The following is a 22,144-nucleotide window of genomic DNA, read 5'->3' as shown; positions in this document are numbered from 1 at the left end:
ATAGCTTCAGACATCAGAATCTTACATTTTTAAAGTGGCTTAGCAGTTACCAGTGAGCATTTTCAATTCAGTACAAATTATTTCAGTTTATTTATACGAACAACAAAAGTCCTTTCAGGGCGATATACAGATGAATTAAACAAGTTCAATCCAACTTCAGTTCAATCCAATTATAATCAAAATTAGCCCATTTCTTTCCAAGTCAAGTCCAATTCAGTGGAACATTAAATGTGCTGAAATGATATATTTGTGGAGACCCCATATAGCCTCAGAGTGCAATACGACTTCAGAGTCTTTTTTATTAGCAGTTTAATCAGTGCTAAGCATTTTTTTGTTTTAACCTCCAACTGACCACAGATTATCTAAGTGATTTGTGACACTGCTTTTTAGTTTGTTAGAAAGACCATTCTGACCATAAATCATTACATTTCCAACAAGAAATCCATGTTGAAAATCCCAGCTGGTACATGTCACTTTTATTCCCTTTCTATAGAGAAAGTCTCCTTAAGGGTACATCTTATCACTGCGACACAGATTATAACCAAGTAACCTTTTAAGGAGAGAAAATGTAAGAAACTTATGTTTAATAGTGTATAAATCTTGCCACGGTACTGTTATCTTAAAATGGTTGACACAAATTGCCTTTATTCGACAGTAGAGAAAAGAAAAACGTATTGTGTTAGTCTGACCAAAACTGTACTTTTAAATTGCTTGTAAAAAAGTCGGTCTCTCCGAAATCGTACAAAGTCAGGCTTCTCAGAACTGGACTAACACACCCAGATAATGTGGTTGGATATCGAATCATTTCTGAAAAGTCAAATAGACTGAAATTGGCCTCGGTGCTCTATGCTCCAAATTTCCCTCTTTTTGCATCTATTTGTAAAATTGTGTATTCAGTCCAAGACTTATATAACAAAGACAAATCCCATGTAAACTACTCCTAACACAGACTGCACATAAAAAACTGATGTTACCTCTGGGTCTGAACAGTCCGTTCAGATCTCAGGTCCTCAGGCACTGTCTGTATTTGGCCCAGAGATGTTTCCCAGTCAGCAGTGACTGGTATAAACGCTTTGCTGTGTAAGAAAGACAGAAGCTTGATGGCTTTCTGCTTTAAGTGGCACAAGATGGTCAACACACCATTGTTTCTAAAATAAAAATGTTCCTAAAGTTTTTTTTTAGTGACATTGATGTATTCTTTTTCCCAACAACAAAAATAGACAATTCTGTTCTGGATGTAATTATTTGTTTATTGTGGAAATGACCCCAACCTAAGAAATTCTTCATTACTTGACATGATCTATATGAAGGCACGTAACATTAAAACACCAGAGTCATAACAAACCATTTGAGACACTGGTTGGGCTACAAGACAATTCTTGTCTTTCTCCTCCTCTCTCACAGAGCACATGACTCGCTGTGGGCTGTAGAGCATGATGCAGTGAGAGGAGGAGGTCTCAGGAATGCGGGAAGGATCTGAGTGGTATTGCCCTGCAGGAACTGATCTGACAGTCCTTGTTTGGACTCCCACAGGTCCTGCGTGCCAATATCCCCCCTCTCTTCAGCAAAGGGACAGATTAAGATTACTGATAAAGCTAACTGTTAATATCAATCTTCTTGGAGGAAGAAGATTTCTGGAACTAATCGAGTCAGCTTTAATGCAATGGACAGGAAGAATGCTTGTTTAACTTGTAACAAAAGCTCACAGATAGAAATATTTGGAGTTGGGTCAGAAATGCATTAAGAATAATTTCTAAACAGTTTAAATGTCAGAAATGATCATGTGTCCATTCTGCTTTGATGCTACTCAATGTTTTGCAAATTCACAAAAATCTGTTGTGGGTTTTTTGGGCCACGTGTGCAATATAGACTATTCTTATTTTAGTTTCTGCTGTTGCTGGTTCTTAGTCTGACATCGGACAGTGGCCATTGCATAGACATAAAAACATACATTAAGTGATACTGAGTGCTTAATATCGATCGCTGCGAGGTAAATCTGTTTTGAGCAGTGCCTGTGTTTCAGCTTTCTAAAATAATACTCAACCGCTCGTCTGTGAAGCGTCATCTTTTTGCTGTATTTTAGCAATTCTTGTTTTTTTAAGGTGATCTCTGTATGGACCTTTCCTCTCCTGGTTCAAGCCACCCTTTTAACCAATCAACATTTGACCTGAGCGCAGCAGCATCACAGAGGGAAGGTTCTCATTAGCTCTTTGGTGGACTGCACACAAGTCAGTCTGCATTGGTTGAGTCCTTCACTCTGTGGAGGGTAAAAGCAACACAAAGGGACACGTACAGATTAATGGAGCTCCATATGGATGGTCATCTTCTTTCAATAACGCTCTGTGATGACCATGGGAGATTTGAAGAGTTAGCTTGCGACTGCCTGACTTGAGTGCAAAAGAAAAATTAAATTTCCAATGGGTGTTATCAATGATGGCAGACCAGAATGACCAAAATGACACGAAACAACTAGCTAGATTTACAACCAATCAGAGTAAAGAAACATGCAATGTAGCACCAAGCATTAGAGAAATAATAAATTAAAACATACTCTCCTATTCTTTTAGTATAACACTAATTCAATAGGGTATTCCAAAGGGGCCGTTGCTAATTGGATCAGAAAGTGGAACAGACTGTGAGGGACACTGCTGTGATTGAAATGAGTGTTAGGATAGGTTGAGTCTGGCAGAACTGTTGACACAATCAGTCACCAGCCAAAAACTGTTCCACATCAGCGACTGCCATCTTGGTTGTTTACAAAAATGTTTTGTCCAGGCCCCTGTGACTCCTCTTGGCTCAGGTTGAAATCTGTTTGAACAGCTAATAGAAACATGAGTTTTCAGATTCTTCTGGTTTGCTGGCCAATTTTCAGTTCCTAACTCTTAACATGTTGAAATAAACGGTGTTTCCTGAAGTAAAATTAGCTTCATGCAGGAAAACAACCGTCCCGTGTAGCACAAACCAGCACTACCTCCTTGGTTGCTGTGGTAATAGAAAAAAAAGAAATTACAGAAGAAAAAAATGACTTTAGTCCTACTGACAACCTAGAGTATCGATAAAAGAAGCTTCATGCCCTGATGAATGAAATGCATGAAATACACAAATCGAACGCAAACCGTCAAGTTCAATGAATGAAAGAGGTGTTAAAGTGTTGTTGAATAAGATATCTGATGTTAACATGTGGTTGAATTTGCAGGGTTTTTTTCAGATACATGTCATTGTATACAGCAATAGCTTCATGAGTGATGGAGTTTAACAACTTTTAAATCACAGATGTTACAAGCTCAAAAATGATGTTCAAACCGAACTTTTAATTCTTGAGTGCACTCAGGAGATATCCTGTGTGGTCTCTTAAATTTATTTAAAAAGAAACAAAAATAGGGAAGACGCATTAAAATAAAGTGATTGTGTATAATAGTTCTTCATCCTTACGAACGAGGCTCTCCCTTATTTTCTAGTGTTTCCCAAGCTGTTGTAAACTAAAAAAACTTACAATTAATCCCATTTGTAAAGGGATTAATGGCATTAACATGGCTGTTCACACACCTGCCTCAACTAGCCTTAACTCCCACACACGCTTACTCTGTAGCATGAGCTTAAATTACATCTACTTCTAATTTCCCCACCGTTTACGTAAAGCCACAGAGAGCTCTGCCATTGTGCAAGCTACCATTAGTTCTCAAAGATCTTTGGAACCACCCAGCAAGCCTGTCAGAAACCAACAAACACTCAGTCAGCAGTAGTCATGTTTAATCAGTGGCTGAGACATGCACACACACCATTAATCCATTCAACAGGCAGCTGTAACAGGATAATGCATTACATGCTGACAGTGTTTGGGTTTGAACAGCTGGGAGCACATCGACTGACCTGATACAGACCTGCAGCCGTCACTCAGACTGAGGACATTCAAAGCGACAAGAGAGCATGCAAAATTAGGCCTCTTCATTGGAAATCAATACTATTCAAGGACATGTTGACTTGCTACAAAAGAGTGCTGGGATTAAATCATTAGCCCGCAATGTTCAATGATCATTAATGTTTTTACTTATTCGTGTGAAAAGAGAGCAGTGATTCTTATCCAGAAGTACTTCTTACTTGTTCCTTTTAGTTACCAGGTGATACATGGAGAGACTGTTTCACCCATTTATAAAGAAACTAATGGGTAATGGGTAAAAAAGTTAGCTACATGTAAATGCCCATTTTTGGTGTTTTGCAAGTCAATGAAACCATTTATTTAATTGAAAATGGTAAAAAACAAAAATAAATACGTTTGAACTGACACATATTTTTCTGAAAAGAAAGCTTTTGAATTTAATGCAAGCAGAACATTACCGAAAAAATTGGGACATATGACAAATTCCATCCATCCATTTTCTATACCCACTTAATGCAACTCAAGGTTGCAAAGGGGTGGGAGCCCATCCCAGCTGTCATTGGGCAAGGGGCAATGTAGACCCTGGATGGGTTGCCAGTCCATCACCATCACACTCACTCTTAAGGCTGAGTTATACTTCTTTTAACTGCCCTTGCGCTTGCGTCTTGCGCGTATGTTAATGGCTCGAGACGTTTATACTTCATTTTGCTTTGTCGGCGGTTGCGTGTGCTGCGTGGCGATTCACCGCCAGGACAGTAGGTGGAGTAGCTGGTTTTTTCAATGACAAGCCTACTCCGATGAAAGGAAATTCACCGCCAGGAGCTCTTTGGCAAGTCTCTCTTCCATAGATTCATGCTTCTTCTTCTTCTTGTAAATAGCCGGTATTTTGTCAGATTTTCAACACCTTGGGGGTCTAAACGACTACTTTCTCGCCTGAAAATGTTTCAAATGTTGCTAAAGTTATATATTTACAGAGTTTAGCCTATAGCTTAAGGGAAATCAGCTTTTCAGGCCGGCTGATTTCGGCTCGGGCTGGAGTGAAGTGCACTGTGTAAACGCTCTGCATACTGTCAGATCGATCAAGTAGTAGGCGGTTTCGACCACAGCCAGTGGCTTGCGCTTGCGTCTTGCGTGAAGTTTAGAAAATTGAGGTGATACACGCAAGCACGCAAGGGGGGGCTTGCAACCGCGCAAGGGCTTGCGTTGCGTCTTGCGTTACCGACTATGAAGGCTTTAGGGTCAATTTAGAGTCACCAATTAACCTACCTTGCATGTCTTTAGGTGTTGGGAGGAAACTGAAGTACCCAGAGAGAACCCATACATACATGGGAGGAACTCCACACAGAAATGCCCCAGCCGGGATTTGAACCAGGTTCCCTCTTGCTGTGAAGCGATGGTGCTAACCACCACACCACAGTGCAGCCCGAAATATTCAATTTTATTTTTGGCTGCAAAACTGAGCCTACCAAGCCTTGGAGTTGTAACACATGCAGAGAAGGGTTTGACATTGTCTTGCTGAAATAAGCCCAACCTTCCACGATGTTGATTGGACATAATTTACAAATATCCAGTGAATGCAGCAGGGAACTATTTTCACAGACAGTAGTTTTCAGGAGTGTTTCCATAACAAAATCATGTTTGTTTCTGATGTAAAGCCGCCTGAAGATCACAACCACATAGTTTTGGTTTTCTGTATTGTCCTCTGTGTACAGAGATTTCTCTAGATTATCTTAATCTTTTAGTGATGTTATGTACCATGAATTTGTAACTTGCAGATTTAAAGGGGAACTCCGGGGCATTTGAAGCGCATTTCCATTGCTAGAGGTTGTCAAATACTGATAGTAGGACACAGACAGGTGCAAATCTGCGCTCCCTGTGTGGAGATAGCGCTGTTCGCTCAGCCTGTCATGCGAGGCTAATACGTGGTGGCTAGGGGCCAGCGCTAACCCTTCCACGTAAAACAACAACTTGCACACTGCAGAAACGTCACACCACTTTATAAACCATCCGACAATAAAGTCACAAGCCTTACCATCAAAACCATATGCATGGTTCTCACATTACTGGCATGGGGACGTTACAAAACAACTTTATAAACAGCATGTAACTCACCGGTTAGTTGTACGCTCGCGCATATGAAAGCCCAAAAGAGTCAATGGACGATAATCACATATACAAAACAATTATCTTCTCTAGAAAAACTGCGTTCAAGTATTTAAAACATTACAACAGTATTACTGGGCATGTATTGTTGTAATTTTTTAAATACTTGAACGCAGTTTTTCTAGAGAAGATAATTGTTTTGTATATGGGATTTATCGTCCATTGACTCTTTTGGGCTTTCACATGCGCGAGCGTACAACTAACCGGTGAGTTACATGCTGTTTATAAAGTTGTTTTGTAACGTCCCCATCCCAGTAATGTGAGAACCATGCATATGGTTTTGATGGTAAGGCTTGTGACCTTATTGTCGGATGGTTTATAAAGTGGTGTGACGTTTCTGCAGTGTGCAAGTTGTTGTTTTACGTGGAAGGGTTAGCGCTTGCCCCTAGCCACCACGTATTAGCCTCGCATGACAGGCTGCGCGAACAGCGCGATCTCCACACAGGGAGCGCAGATTTGCACCTGTCTGTGTCCTACTCTCAGTATTTGACAACCTCTAGCAATGGAAATGCGCTTCAAATGCCCCGGAGTTCCCCTTTAAGTCAACACTGTTCTTGCAGTGTTGAAATATTTGCCCACAGTCCCTCTCTCTTATAGAGTGGTGAACCTCATCTTTACTCCTTTTTATACCCAGTCATGTCATTGTCTTTTATACTAACAAAACACTTGTTCCCAGCCTCCCCTGTCCTAACTTTTTATAAATTGTTACTAGTATGAAATCGAAAATGAGAACATATTGTTTTCTATAAATATTAAAACATTTTGCACTGTAATAACTTTTTTGGATATGAAATTTGAATTATTGATGGTTGAAAAATATTTCTGATATTTAAACGTGGTGGGTGGTGTTGATAATGTTAAAGTGCTTATCTGATCTATCACGGTTTAGTTTAATATCTATAAATGAAGAAAGGGACTTAGCCAACTTAGCAGAGACTCAACATGAACTAGGATGCCTGAGTTTTAATAAGTAACCACTCAAAAAAAGTTAAACTTTATAGGTGATGTATTGATTTATTGCAGTTTAACAAAAAGACATTTGAGAAAGAACCCAGTTGAGAACACAAACTTTTTTTTCCTTCCTTCCTGTTGAGATATAAAGATTACAGGAACTATGAGAATCCTTGAAAGACCCTTGAGCTCCGAGAGGGCTTTGTACCTTTAGCAAATGTTGCCAATATCTAATCCAACAGTACAATGCTACTAAAAAAGAAAAGCTACAAAAAAAGCCCACCGCTATATTGTTTGGAGTGTCCAATGACGACCAAAACTTATTTTTCTTTTTTTTAATTCCATACATTTGTCTCGCTTTTCCAAAATTTGTATCATTTATCACATTCAACCATCAGACCCATAGTCAAAGTAAAGTGGTGGTGTTTCCCCTTAGAAGTCAACTTAAATTCTAAACAGTCACTCTCTTGTTGTTGGAATAACCAAAACTAACCATCTAACTATTGAAATGGCTAAACTTAATTGCTAAATGACTGAAGTCGATCTATTCCAATACATCCTTAGGTTAATACTTAATAATGGAAACATGACAAAGCCATCTCCAAGTTGAGCAAATGTGCTCTTAAGGCCCTAAGTTCACAAGGTCTTATGTTACCTGTATTGTGTATTCCCACATTTAAGGTAACCTGCAAAACATGTTTCACAGTATTGTATTTGCTTTGTACATATTGCATCTGCTATGTCATGAAGCAGATGCACTGTGAGAACGAATGCAAAGGTTAAGGTTCGGGTGAGGCCTAACAGCTAAAGTAATGGCCCATGGTTGTCACAGCTAGCAACGAGTTATGGCTAATGGTTTAAATGGCTAAAAGTGATGGTTCAAATTGATTTGATCAAAATTGAAAAGGGTTGAAATAAGTAGCAGCTAGGAATGGCTATGGTTAAACACAATGGCTAAATGTTCAATATTTACTCAAGGTCACGATACACTGCATACACCAATAAATGGAGAAAACTTTCAGGTTTCCAGTTAAAATCTAGCTGAAAATCTACTCAAAAGTCACGTTTATTTGTGCTTGTTTCTATAGTTTTAAAAGTAAGGAGTGATATTTTTTGCAGCGTTGACAGATAATACCACATCTCTATCCAACTTGTCATGGTGATATTTGAAGGTAAATAGTGAAGCTGTTAAGTGTGAATCCGTGTTTGTTCAACAGGCCAAAGTGCAGCAGGATAACACTACATGCTTGTAGATATGGGCCACATTGCAAAGTTTGCAGGTCTATTTATCTTGTGTCAGCAGCTCTCTGGCTGCTCGTCAACAAGACATTTGAGCTGTGGCATACTGACGTTTCTGCTTCATGCAAACGAGTTGAAAATTAAAGTACTTCCTCTGCTTAGATTGAGAATGAACAGCATTTTGACTGTTTAAAGGGAAATAAATGCTCTCAGTATTCGCTAACCACATTGTAAAGAAAACAAAATTATTCTATAATGTACAGTTATATTGAAAGATGGATATGATGTTTGTAAAAAAAAAAAAAAAGGTTATTAAGGTTTATCTGTTGACATAAATGTCACATTAATGACCCTTGAAGTCAGATACTGCTCATGCTGCTTGGAATGAACAGTTAGCTGCTGGTGCTAATGCTAAATGAGTGGGACGGCGTTTGGAACGTTAACCAGATTAACAAAAGAAACGTCCATCTGTTGTACCACTCAGAGCAGGAGGACCTGGACAAGAGCCTTTTCTAATACCCTACAGTATTCAACATGAATAAAGAAGATGGCATGATGAGAATATGTACAAATTTGAAATGTAAGTGAAGACACAACTATTTCATATCTTGATAAACATCAGGTGCCACATATAAAGACAGAGTTGTTACGTTCACAACCTCCCTTTACTGTTGTGTTGAATTCTGATCTTCAGAGACACAAAAGACACTTTGAGAAACATGTTTTGGAAAAACAAAACATCAATTTTTATTTTCAAATGACTGATCTTGTGCCCATTCTGTTTTCTTTCGTTTTTGCATGATTTTCTGAAAATGTTTTTCACCAATGTATAAGACAACAATTCTCTTTAAAAACAAAACAAAAAAAAATCAAATCATCAGGTAAAACCCTTCAGAGAAAATAAGATTCATCTCAAAAATGGACAAAAAAAAAGTACAAGAGAAAAACATCCTAATTTTTTTTTTTTTTTTGTCTTCTTGGGGAAGGGGTGGGTTGAAACTAAATAAAAAGAAATGCTACAACCGAGAAATGGCTCCTTCTGGTTGGGATGATAAGCCTGGACCCACATCCTGTGCCACGTAAAGAAGAACAGCCAATCACAGTGTAGTGTCCACAAGCTCCCATGATGCCCCTCTCTCCATGGGAGACTAAGGCAGTCAAACACAGTAGGTTACAGTATGCATTTAATAGTGGTTGATTGTGAGATAAGACACCAGAAGAAAAGACCTCCATTCTCAAAATCCTTTGAGGTTCTGTGGAGCGATCAATACCTAACCAAAAGTGCTGCAACAGGATCAATACATTAGTTGGTATGTGTTTCTGTGGCAGTCTTCCTCATTCTTTGCCTTGTCTACTTAGGAAACTGGCAACATTGAAATATTCCAGCAGAAACTGGAAGGATAAAAGGGATCCACACCACAGAGCACAACAAAGACGACAGGGGCATGAATTACAGTCAACTCAGAAGCTGCAATCCAAACACAGCTGTCTGGCTAGAGATGAAGAGGTGGCTAAATGTGCACTCAGCAGTATGACTCAGTCTTAAAACGAGCCGGCAACCACCACTGAGGATACTGTTAGAAAATGGAGATCTTTCCCTCTCGGAGGAACAGTGTATCATGACTAAGAGCAATTTCTGATGTCAAACACATGCCTGCAAGCGAAGGGTGCCATTTCAAAATGGGACATCAACTGAGTTCTTACATCGTGATCCAGTCTTATGGTATTTTTAAAGTAAAACCCTTCAGTTTTTCATATCTTTGTTGCATTCAATTATTCCTAACAAACAGTGCTGCAGCCTTGAAGGCAACTTCATTCTTGCTCTACTGCGGCCCAGCTGAGATGAAGATGCAAGTGAGATGACAATTTACATACAGCACAGGAGATAACCAACCATGAGCTGACTGGGGAGAGGGCGGAGGGCCGGAAAGGAGAGAAGTCTGTATGTTTTATCTCTGTGTTTGTGAAGGCCAACATGGATATACATCTTCATTCAGGATGTTGTAACAGAACTGCATTTGTGCCAGTTTTCAGACAGATCTGGCCCTTAAAGGAATCCCTTTAAAATCTCAGTTATGAAAGCAGATATTAGTGACATAATTTGGCCACTTCCAACAAAATCACTCATTTCTGTTGCTGCAGGCCTTTTTACAAAAGCTTAGCTTAGCTTAACATAAATACTTAAAACAGGGGAGAACAGCTGGACTGGCACTGACAAAAGATAAAAAAAAATACACATATGTAACACCTCATTCATGTTCATGCATTAATATTATATCCAATATGTTTAATCTGCACAAAAACCAAAGTGTAACAGTACTTTGATGTAATTTTTACACTTCTGTTTTTGTACAAACTGAACAAGGAGACAAAATGTAAACAAAGGGCGAGAGTTATGATCCGGGCTAGCTGTTTCCCCTTGGTTCTAGTCTTTGTGATAAGCTTAGCTAACCAAGCAGTCAGCTACTAAAGAAACTACCTCAATCTTCGTAAAGAAAACTATTCCTTTACCAAGTAGCTTTGTTGAGTTTTTGAGTGTGTGGAAGATGTTTCAGTATCTGCCGGCTGTGATCTAGGCCCAAAGAAACCCTTTAATCCTCCTCTCCTACATGAACTGATGCAAGCAAGTACGGGACGAAATGCAATAAATCTGTGCAGATGTTGTATGTAATCCATGCAAAAGGACTTAATTATTTTTTGCTTCTTGGAGACGTTTCACCTCCAGAGAGGCAAAGAGGTCCAAGAAATCAAGAATCAAAAGAAAAAAAAGTCCAGGTTCCTTCTACTTAAACTTTAAGGATGAGATGACATACAGTTCCTTTCACAAGCACTTTAAAATTGAGTCTGAAAGTGCTCTACTTTAGATGTGCACCAACAGGAACACTTTCCAAACAACTCTGATCTGAACTTCCTCTGCTTTGAGCTCCTGCAGGTTAAATTAATAGGCCCATTAACTGCTGAAAAAGAGACTAATCTTGTGGATTCTACTTGGATTTCAGTATTTGGTGGTCACTTGTGTCCTTTCTATCCCGCCTCACCCTCTCCCCAAGAGGTAGCAGCCCTGCCCCAACACTCCCCACCCCTGTTTAGACCATGCAGTCTAACCACCCTCAATCCCCCGACCCAGGCGCCTCCAGTGGAGCGTGGCACTTTTCTACTCGGCCTGAGCGTCGTAGTTAGCGCCGCCCGCCTTCTTCAGCTCCGTACGGATGTAGTCCTCGTCCAGTTCTCGCGGGTCGCTGATCATGAACTCCTTGGCAAAGTTCTGTAAAGACAAGATACACGCTGAGGTGAAGAACAGTCCGACCAGAGCGGAAACCTTCACCACATCTGCGCTCCATATTCAGTTATAATTCTGTATCTTTTCGATAGACCCGATGATTTTACTTCTTATTCTGTGAAGCACTTTGGTCTGTCTCTGTTGTTTTCAAATGTGCTTTATAAAAAAAAAAATGGTGACTTGACTTGACTTATTATTTCCTGATACAAACCAAACACAAGTCAAAGAGGGTCTACTTTATTTTTCAAATGATCCTCATAGCTGCAGTAAGTTATTCATTTTGGTGAATATGGTGCAAAAAAAAACAAAAACTAGAAACACAACATGGAAAATATTGTACATTTCTTTTAGTGTTTCAACATCTATCTGAGACAGACAAACACTTGAATTTGTAGCAGTATAAAATATTGACTAGTGCACCTTTAACTGATGTAAATTGGATTTAAATCTACATTAATATTTGATATGTTGATATATTTTGACTTCCAGTCACTTCACTGTCTTCATATGTTGTTTTTCTTCCACTGTACAAAACACCCAGTTGCCAATTTAACCTGGAACGACCAGTTTTCCCAAAGGAACCATTACTTTAATTGCTTTACTTTCTCCAGTGTCTCTGACCTGCACGATATCTTTGACCAGCGTCTTGTCTGTGCTGATCTTGGCACGCTGCAGCCCGCTGATATTTTCACCGATCCAGGTGATGAGGGTGAACTTGGCTCGTTTGCTCATAGCGTCTCCTGTCGTGATTCGGAGGAAGGCGAACAGACGCGAATCGTCTGAGGGAAGACAGAAAATAAATCACGTCAGACTCAATAGAGGTGCTGCACATATTCCACAAAATGTCTGCGATCCTTTAAGTGCAACAGACTTTAAACAAATGAGGGTTAACAATCAGAAAGGCGCACCACAGAATTACCACAATCATAAAGTTTTATGGGGTTTTTTCACACAAAACTATGAACTATTTGCTGGTAACGGTAAACAATAATAAATATGTCGACATTTCAGAGTGTAAAACAAGATGATTGTTTGTCATTCAACTAATATTATCTATTAATAAAGTAAAAAAATCTGCAAATTAATTGGTGGTTAAAATAACAATTTGTATAAGTCTGTTTACAAGCAAAAATAGTGAAAAAGGCCAAACACATGCAGCTTCCAGCTTCTCAGAATGGCAAGTTTGAGTAACCTGGACTTTGCTTTGTAATTAACATTCCTCCTGCAGCCGACAGTGAAAATCGGTTTAATCAGCTTGTAGAAAAACTACTAATATTTCTTTCATCAACTGATTAAGGATAGTCAACATTTGCGTACCAGTTTCAGCCCAAAGAATTTAGAATATCATTGTGAGCGAGTTAAAGAAACAAGTTTCTTTGTTGCCACACAGACAGTAAAAGGTTCTGCTTTTCACTGCGGTGCCAAACAGTCCAAACAGCCCAGACTAGACCGAAGCTTTGTCAAGCTTTGAGAAAGTGTGTCTGTGCAACCAGGAAGTATTCAGGTCAGTAGGCTCAATGAGTAAATCTTTTGTGAGCTTTGCTGTTGTGTCACAAGCCTCCAGTGACCACGCCTGCCACTTATGTGGTGGTCAACTCCAGTCTGAGAATAATGTCTGAATGCAGACAAAAAAAAAAGCTAAATGTTTCTGTTGCTGCTGCTTTTGTTTGAATTCCACCTCAGGCCTTCAAGTTCCTATCTGAATTCATAACAGCTTGGTTTTGATGCAGTTTTTATGGAAGTCTGCTAAAGAAAATATCCATTTCCACCCGTTTTGCGTTTCCAGCTTTTAAATATGAAGATTTTCATGTTTTTCTTTATTATACATGATATCTAATTGAATATTTGCATTTTGGACTGTTGGTCAGACAAAATAGAGAATTCGAAGACGTAGAATCTTTGGATGCGGTAACTCATATTCGCTATCATTCACAATTTTTAAAATATTTTTGAGATCATTAAACAACAAATAAAAGAAATTGTCAAGCTCAATCAACAATATAAACCTCCAACTCTGTGAAGATGGTGTATGAAGCACCAGTTTCTCTATAAAATAGATATATTTTACAATCTATACACATGCAGTAATGTAATATCATCTACTTTAACAGCGAACGTTAAACACAGAGTCACATCAGCTGTCATTGGAGTTGAAGTGCACCTGATTAAATCCTATATTAACGCCCCTGAAGACTCTTTTGAGTTTCTTCACCAGTTAGTCCAACTGTGAGTGAAGAAATTCAGTTTACAGTGGTGCGGGATATAGAAAAGCATCAAAGCTGCACAACGGACACAAAAATATGTAACCATTTGTTATTTGTATGTGAAAATGACTGAAATGAATATCAAAATAGATTAATTGCGTGGTCGAATCAATCGATCAACCTGTTGCTTCAGCTCTATAGTCAATAAGGTCAGGACCTCCAGTAACACTAAACTTGTGTATTCATCCACAATCATTTTCCAGTAATGTCCCCAATACCATCTCTAAGAATCGTTGTATAAACTGACTTTGATATTAGTCATATTTTAAGCAGCTTGAACATGACGGGACCATAATTTATGGGGATGTTGTGACAGAAGAAGTCTTTTATTTTTTACCAAATCAATTGCAAACCCCGAATCTGTAAAATACCAGGCCACAGCTACCAACAAGACCAGAATCCTAACAACTTTGACCCGTTCAGACTTGCACTGGCAGCATTGCGTATCAAGTTGTACAAAAAAAAATCATTCAGAGTTCAGAAAATGTAAAAGTTCCCTTAAAGCTGCCGTCGGCTGGTTTTCAAAATTACGAGTCTAAAGTCGGAAAATTCGAACTGATACATCTTTCAGGTCCCTCCCCCTCTGTGGATGAGGTTGTGCACTCACGCTCAGCATGGAAGACGTGGTTGGTGACTGTTCTGCTCAGATAATAGATAAATAATAAACCTAACGTGATTGGTTAAAAACAGCCGGGAGCGCTCGATTTTTGCGAGCACGATTGAAGGCTTTAGAGGGAGCTACAGAATTCGGGATTTTTCCTAAACAGCCTATTTAATATTCTACTTCCAGAATCCCATGACAGTTCAAGCTAATATGACTAAAAAAAGTTGCCGACAGCAGCTTTAAAGGGTGGAGCCTGACTGCAGCTGGGATAGACAAATTTCTTTTGTTTTCATCTGAAAAGGCTGAGACAGGGCGACCTGTGCTATTTAAGTTTACATCAACATTTGTTTAATAAAGAATAGGGTTCATCAGTTTGTCACATAACTGTAACAAGCACAGGTGTTTCTCTCTGTGTCAGAAGCACACAATTCTGGTTTTAAATCCATCTAAGACAGTGAAAATCTATGAACGTTTATAGAGCGAATGCAGGATGCATGCGAGTCCAACGCAATGGAGATTCCTGCACCAACGTGACCAACCAAAATGGTTCACCGTTACTTTCAAAGCTCAACCAGGCTGCGTTTTAAACCTGAAAGTGGGGCAGCCACAGTTTAGAGGTCTCTGTAGCTTTGCTGTCTGAGACATAACAGCATCTCACACCTGCCAGCATGAGAAACATAGGCAGAGTGGGGGTTGTTCATTGTGGGGAGGTCTGGAGATGATAACATTAATCACTATTTAGTCTCTGACTCAAGGTACTTCATCTGAGATAATTCTGGTTTCTGTGTGTCTGCAACATGATGCATGATTTCATCACCTTTCCTCGTCTGCACGCTCTGTGGACACAGTAAGCTGCAAATACACAAGTAAAGTAAGTCTTTTATTTCCTTTGTTTTATATCAAAGCTGCAGAGTCGTTACTTGTCGGGCCACAGCTTGGAGTCATGGACACATAGAGATTTTCCTAGCATGCATGTCCACATGACGTGCTGTGAAATCTGCCTTTACATTCAACCGCTGAATTCCCAGAAAGTCAGCCGCACACATGTAAACAAGTTTGTGGATGAAAATCTCAGTAATTACAATCAGTTTTTAAGTATTCCCAGAAGGAGAGATCCTCAATGGAGTTTGCAAGATGGCCGTTCCAGGTGGCTAGATTCCGTTTCCGTTTCAGTCATACTGAAGATCAACATACAATTCATGTACAAATTTCCTTGTGCCATTTGTCCCAATATACACTGTTTTGTACTATATATTTCTGTCTAAACCTCCACAACAGAAGTTTTTTCTGTTCATTACAACCTCACATTTAAATTTGGTCCTGAATATATTCTAAATTTGGAAGCTTCCATACATATTGAAGAAAAGGGGTCAAAAGAAGCAATGAATTGTACTTTACTACTGAGATTACTAAATTACTCATAAATTGAGAAAAGAATCTGGAGCATAAATCAGCCGGGCGTTTAGCTGAACACAAAGATGGTGTCTGAAGAGGTTGTGAAACTGCTGTGAAAAGGTTGGCTGCACTGATAGTTTTACCGTAAAACTTGCATTATCTTTACGAAGTGTTAAGGCCGCTCATAAAAACCTTCCTGGCAGCTCTCAGATCAGGTCAGCAGCACACCGACAGGAGCAGCCACTGAAGACTTATCAGTGCAGAGGTTTAACACCTTGCTCGGTAATGAGTCACCTGATTTCACCTGAAGTCGATCAATGACACTCGCTTTGAGTTGCTTCATCATTTACACAGTGATAGCAATTTATTAATAAATGCACCTTTTGTCTGGCCTCTTTCTGTCCTTCTTTGAGCTGCCAGAGAGGAACAACCACAGACAAAAAAAAATCCTCACCCGACCTTCAGCTCACCACCCCCACTTCCTCCCTCTGCCAGACTCTTCCTGGTTGATCTTTTCCTTTAAAGTCATGCTGACTCTGCAACCAGCCCACCGCCCTGCTGCAGAGACACTGCACAGAAACTATGACAATGATGAGATGGCAAAAACACCGTCTGTATAAGCTGACTTAATTTCAGCTAACGGGTGATCCTGTCTTCCTGTGGACCCTCCCTCAGCCCACGCTCAGTCCCTCTGAGAGCAGCCTGGAAACCACAGCCGTCTCCTGCGGACGGCGTCAGGTGGATTTGAGGAGTGGTGTTATCACCATATTAAGTGTGTGGGAGAGCCTGAGGACAGTGAAGTCATTCCACATTCCCAAAGAGAGCTTAATTTTCCACATATCTTGGATATTTACGGTTCCCCACAGGAAGAATCTTACTGTTTTGAGTCAACTCATATCATTTCCTCTATTGAATTTTGCTTAAGCACAACAATGAAAAGAATCGAATAGACAATCTGCCGTTACATTTGGGATTAACCTTTTATGTTACTAACTCTCCACGAGTCACCGTTGGCCAAATTTAGAGCCAAACCTTCTGACATTTGACAAGCAATAAAACTGGAGAATGCACCAAATTTTCATCCTGTTGGAATCCTACATGTCCGAGCAGACAGTGAGGTAATCTGTCTAATAGTAAGAGGCATTTGAATAAAAAAAACAAAGGACTGTCTGAAACCATTATTCCAACACTGTACTGTGGAGCCCTCTTCACGTGAATGCTGGGACACTCGTGTCGCCTCAGGTCTTAGTGGGCTGAAAACTGAAAACATCAGCTTAACAGCTGTGAGAGAACCAGAGCACAATTGTATTTCCCATCTAGAGACCATGAACGTCTGCGCTGAATTTCTGTTCCTGAGGAAGTTTGGTCAACACTGATCTGGTTGTGGTGATATATGGTGTTTTAATCAGTGAAGACATAATCCTGAGGTACAGTCTGACCAGTCGGGGCTCATTGTACATGAAAACCTAAGCAATACTTCAGTAAAAAAGATCTATTTTCAGGGTATCTTATATCTATGACCCAATGATCACAGCAATCGATCTTACTGCTGTTCAGTAAAAGAACATCAAATTTACAAAGTAGATGCAAATAGAGATTATGACTGAATTTATGGGCGTTTTCCTCTGAAGATTGCAAATCTGTTGATCGTGTTTAACAATAATTAATCTGACTGTTAAGGCCTACATCATGGGGCTGGTGGGGTTTCATTAGCATTCATCTTTAGGGTGTTCTGAAACATTTGAACCAAACTTCCCAACTTAGCCATCCGACTATTTCTCAAGTGAAGAACATGGACGTCATGGGTGGAAATAGATGGAAAGTCAAGGAATCAGTGAAGAAGTCACGGCTCGTCCTCTGGGGATTATGAATGTGTGCACCAACTTTTTTTTTTAGTCATTCAAGTAGGTTTTTAGGACATTTAATTGAATCTGAGAAAACTTGTAGAAATAAAAGTCATTATATACCTCCTCTGGATACAATGAACAATGGAAACTAATTGAATGGCAAACAATTCAATAGGTGTCAAGTATTTTCAGTCTGGACAAAATCTTTAGGTTTATTTAATATATTTACACATAGTTGAATGTTTTTCAATGTATTAGGGAGACTTAAAGCACCTTCTCAGCAAAGGACTTGTTGTCCTAAAATGCTTATTATGCAGCTCTGACTGAATAAGTTATTGCTTGTTGGTAAATTCTGTCAGCAGAAGTTGGGTTGAACAAAAAGAAGAATCATATTTTTTCACTTAATATCATCAACGAGTTCTCTTTATCTGGACTCTCTGAGCTATCACACTGCATCAGCTCCTCCTACGCTCAAAGACGTTTTTCTGCAGAGTAACAGCTTCACTGCTAAATAAGGCAAACGAGCCCAAAGACGGAGATGAGTATGTCATCTCGGAAGCGGAACCAATGGCAAACGTTGCAGCTGAGCTGCTGTGCGCGAAGCACCGTGATAAAGAGTTATTTCAACATAGGAATGTGAGCAGTGAAACATCAGGAAGAGAAAAGAAAAACACAAAAAAAATGCAATGAAGTGCAGCCCTGAGCCTGTAAGCTTTAAAGACAACAAGATCCCGCGTCAGAAACTGTCCCACCCAACATGTGAGCTAATGCTTAACGTTCTCAGGAAGGGAATTTCCATCGAGGAGTTTTTAACAAGTTATATTTGTTCACCGAAGGTCATTTTTCTACAGTCTCATAAACCTGATATGAGCTCCACAAAGCCTACGGCGAAAAATGGTAAAAAGAGGAAACACTTCTATGAATTTTAATTCTAAGAACTAGTGAGACAAGGAAGTTTAAGATTTCCCTGTAGTACTCTACATCGAAACAAAAAAACATGTTGACCTGCAGAGTTAAACCTTGTAAAAACTAAGGATACTGTAGAACAGATTATTCAATGCAACCCATGCAGGGTAAGATGCTTTGACAGCACAGTTGCAGGGCTCATGGCCAATGGGTGACGGAGCACAGAGTCTTAAGAGATTAGTGATCCACCAAATCAAGCTGTGTGGCATATAGGCAGTCAAACCCGTCCTGGGACTAAATGCACACCAGTGAGCCATACATACATGCAACACAAGTATAGCTGTACAATTAAAATAATAGCTGCTCTTTACCTGTGCACAGCCTCTTGAAGTCCTCATAGTCAGTCCCCTGTCCTGCAGGCACGATCCGAGCGCCCTCATATTTAAACGCAGCCCTAAAGGATGCACAGATGCGCTATTACTCCATGTCTCATGATGCGTCGATTCACAAGAATTTGCATTGTGTGCACACAAGAGCCATTTTGCAATCCGGAGCATTGCACAAAATGCCCAAGACGCCCATGCACGACAGCAGCCATGTGCAAGTGGCACCACAATAACGCTATCCTCTGTGAATACAGGACAAAGGAAATTACTTCTGCCCTGCTGGGCCTGATAACTGTGCAGTGTTTGACCGCTGAACACCCAGCATACAGATCAGCCACATATAAGGGACATGTTAACGAAAGCTTCGGTGCATTTAAGCCAATATTACTGAAAGCTCTGGTACTACAAGTTTGGAATATCAAGTGGAGAACATTTAACAATCTGCCGTGCTAAGGCGTTTCTGGAGAGAGCAGGTGCAACTGTGTCTAAAAATCTAGCGATTTAAAGTTATCATGATTGAGGCACAAGTACATGTGACAATAAACGAATCTTATCCCATTTTATCTGTCTTTGATGATTCATAATTCATTCGGCATTCATCAAGTTAGCAAAACTGTTCTTGTTAAGGCAGCATCCATTATCCACTGAAAAACGGCGCAGTGGGCGGTAACATGAATGAAATTTGTAACTCATATTATACTGAATTAATAAACATATTGTGTCAAATTTACCAGCCGAAGCCAATATTAGCTAGTAACTACTCAAACAATGTGTTTGCCGATATCTATCAAACATTTAATCTTGCGAATGAGTTGATTAATATAAAATTGACAAATTCTTTAAGGGAGCACTCACCAACTGGTCTCCGTGGTATCGTCTCTGACTTCGTTGTAAGCATCTCTGCAAGCCTCTTTATCGATCTGGGTTGCCATTTTTCGGGTGGACGGGAGTCAATCAGTCGTAGTCAGCGTTGAGTTGGTCAAAAACGAGGAGTGTTACACAGTAATACAGCAGCTAACTTATGCAGTTGATGCTACACATCAGATGACTCTGATTAATGTTATAGAATTGGCTTCAGTGCAAAATCACGACCAGTGCAATGGAGCGATCGAGCCTGGTCGGAGTTAACGGGAAGAGACGGCTCTTCTTGTAGAGGCTCGGTTCATTTCCTGGATGTTTCCACGAAATGGGCGTTGGTGATGTTAGTCAATCAGGTTGCCAGCAGACACACAGAGAAGTCCCCCAGACGCTGCGTTCACCTCCTCCTGGTCGGTGATCGTTTCTGAGGGCCGTTAACAAGCAAGTCGGATTATGCGCATACTTCTTCCGGTAGGAGATTTCAAAATAAACTCAATAGAACGGAAATTCAGCTCGTTTAACTCGGGGGGGGGGGGGGGGGTAGCTACATCCACCCTACCTGTTTATTTCACCAGGTAACAAAAAATATTTGGCCTCAATTCCACATTATTAAAACCCGAACAAGCTATGATCGACCAAAACTACACACAGGCCCAGATACATCGGTGTGCCACCCAAACCAGCTCAAATCACCTGGCTAACCGAGTTCCTATTTCATGATGGTAAGAAATTTGGTTTGAACCTCCAAAATGAATGATGATTAATTCAGTTTGATCAATATAGTACTAACTTGCCTGAACTTAACTTATGACACATTAGTGTGCAATAAGAAAAGCAACTGTTCCTCCCAAAAGCCTTACTCGCTAAATAAAAGAGTCACGCTCACAAAAGTAATGAATCTCAAGTGATTTTATTTGTTTTAACTGCCTTTTAATTTAACTTTTTAATGTATTTAGATAAAAATGAATTGATTAAACTTTTAGTTATTGTTAAAAACTCCAAGATAACAGATCAGATTTTGTTTTCCAGATGTCTTACTTGGCAATCAGATGCTTCAGAAATTTGTTTATTAACATAAATTTTGATCCAATGAAAGCAGCAGTGGAGCAGAATCTCCAGGACTAACCTACAGTAAATGTGTTTTATAAGTTAAAACATAATAAAGTTCTTCAAGCAGCCGGAGATTAGGACCTAATTTTACTACTCTTACCTTACAATTCTTACTGTTTCAACGGTGTTTATTTATGAACATTGCAGACCAAACAGCGGCCAGGAAACAAGAGAAGACTATATAGATAAATTACAAAATAAGAACAACAACGCACACACACACAGTATCACTTTCCATACAATCCACAGTGATATAGTTAATACAAGCACCTGTTGCAGTACATCCAGAAGAAAGACAAATACCTAGAGTCACAAAGTCAAACAATCAACCCATTAATTTGTACATGAAGGTCCCCAAAACAGCATGAAAAGTAGGAACATGATTAGTAAGAAACATGTGTTTCTTCTTCATGTGTTTGCACAGGTCCAAACTGGAAGCCTATAGATCTAAATGCATCACTAAATGCTACCTTGGTTGTTTTTCATTTTTGCTTTAGTATAACTGCACCACACATGGGCCGTATACAAAGGAGTACATCAAGTCTTAAAAGGAGCCATTTTAACATCCTCTGTACACATGGGAAATTTGAGTTTACAACACTGATGGGGGACGGCCAAGGTATCTTATTTGTTTACCGATTCTTAACACTTTAGTCTCTTAGAAAGATCATCTATATATAAGCTGAAAAGAATAGGTGACAATATTTCACCTTGATGACCCTGTTTGATTCTATAAAAGGAGCGGGTATATTTAGAATTCTTTCGGAATCACAGCTGCTTGACTTTGGTGCAAGATCCACCCATTTTCTGTACCCGCTTGACAGTGTTAACAACCACACTACCGTGCAGAAAATGGAATATAATCCTCAACTGGGCTTTTATTCTAAAGGTAAAACTGTTCATTTCCGGTTTTTACTTTAACTAAATAGCTTAACTTTACACAAATTTACAGCGCAATTGCAGTAATTGAGTTTTGATGGTTTTATCAACACTTAATTTAAATTCAGAAGATCGGTCTATGACTGCGGTTAAAAAAAATTAAAGCCCGAGCCAACAGGCACGATAAAGCACGCAGTTTTCGTCTTCTTTCAAATATCATTATCATCAACAGGTACAAAACTAGACAGACTTCTTGCAGCCAAAATGCATTATTGAGTAAAGTGTGTAAGCCCGGGGCGGGGCCTTATGTGTATGTGAGCCATATAAAGTATAGAAATCAGCAATACGGCACTGGGCTGCAGAGAGGTCAAAGGTTACCTCTTCA

At 39.6% G+C, this 22,144-nt stretch overlaps 1 protein-coding gene across 1 annotated transcript; it reads right to left on the bottom strand.

The window, feature by feature from the left end:
- Positions 1 to 8,952: 8,952 nt before the first annotated feature.
- Positions 8,953 to 20,199, bottom strand: cotl1 (coactosin-like F-actin binding protein 1). Its single transcript, XM_075469336.1, has 4 exons — positions 19,768 to 20,199; positions 18,898 to 18,980; positions 12,132 to 12,289; positions 8,953 to 11,495 (listed from the first exon to the last, which is right to left on the bottom strand). Exons 1-4 carry the CDS (start codon positions 19,842 to 19,844, stop codon positions 11,385 to 11,387), a joined length of 429 nt encoding a protein of 142 aa, XP_075325451.1. The 5' UTR covers positions 19,845 to 20,199; the 3' UTR covers positions 8,953 to 11,384.
- Positions 20,200 to 22,144: the final 1,945 nt, after the last annotated feature.

The sequence above is a fragment of the Odontesthes bonariensis genome, chromosome 7 (genome assembly GCF_027942865.1).
Source record: "Odontesthes bonariensis isolate fOdoBon6 chromosome 7, fOdoBon6.hap1, whole genome shotgun sequence".
Lineage (NCBI taxonomy): Eukaryota > Metazoa > Chordata > Actinopteri > Atheriniformes > Atherinopsidae > Odontesthes > Odontesthes bonariensis.
Note: the sequence above shows the minus strand (reverse complement) of the source record. Positions and strands in the feature narration are given on the sequence as shown.

Coding starts and splice junctions, on each gene's coding strand:
- cotl1 (XM_075469336.1), bottom strand. CDS start 19,844: ATGGCAACCCAGATCGATAAAGAGGCTTGCAGAGATGCTTACAACGAA. Junction 18,981..19,767: donor GATACCACGGAGACCAGTTG/GTGAGTGCTCCC, acceptor TGCATCCTTTAG/GGCTGCGTTTAAATATGAGG. Junction 11,496..12,131: donor TGGTCAAAGATATCGTGCAG/GTCAGAGACACT, acceptor TTGTCTTTACAG/AACTTTGCCAAGGAGTTCAT.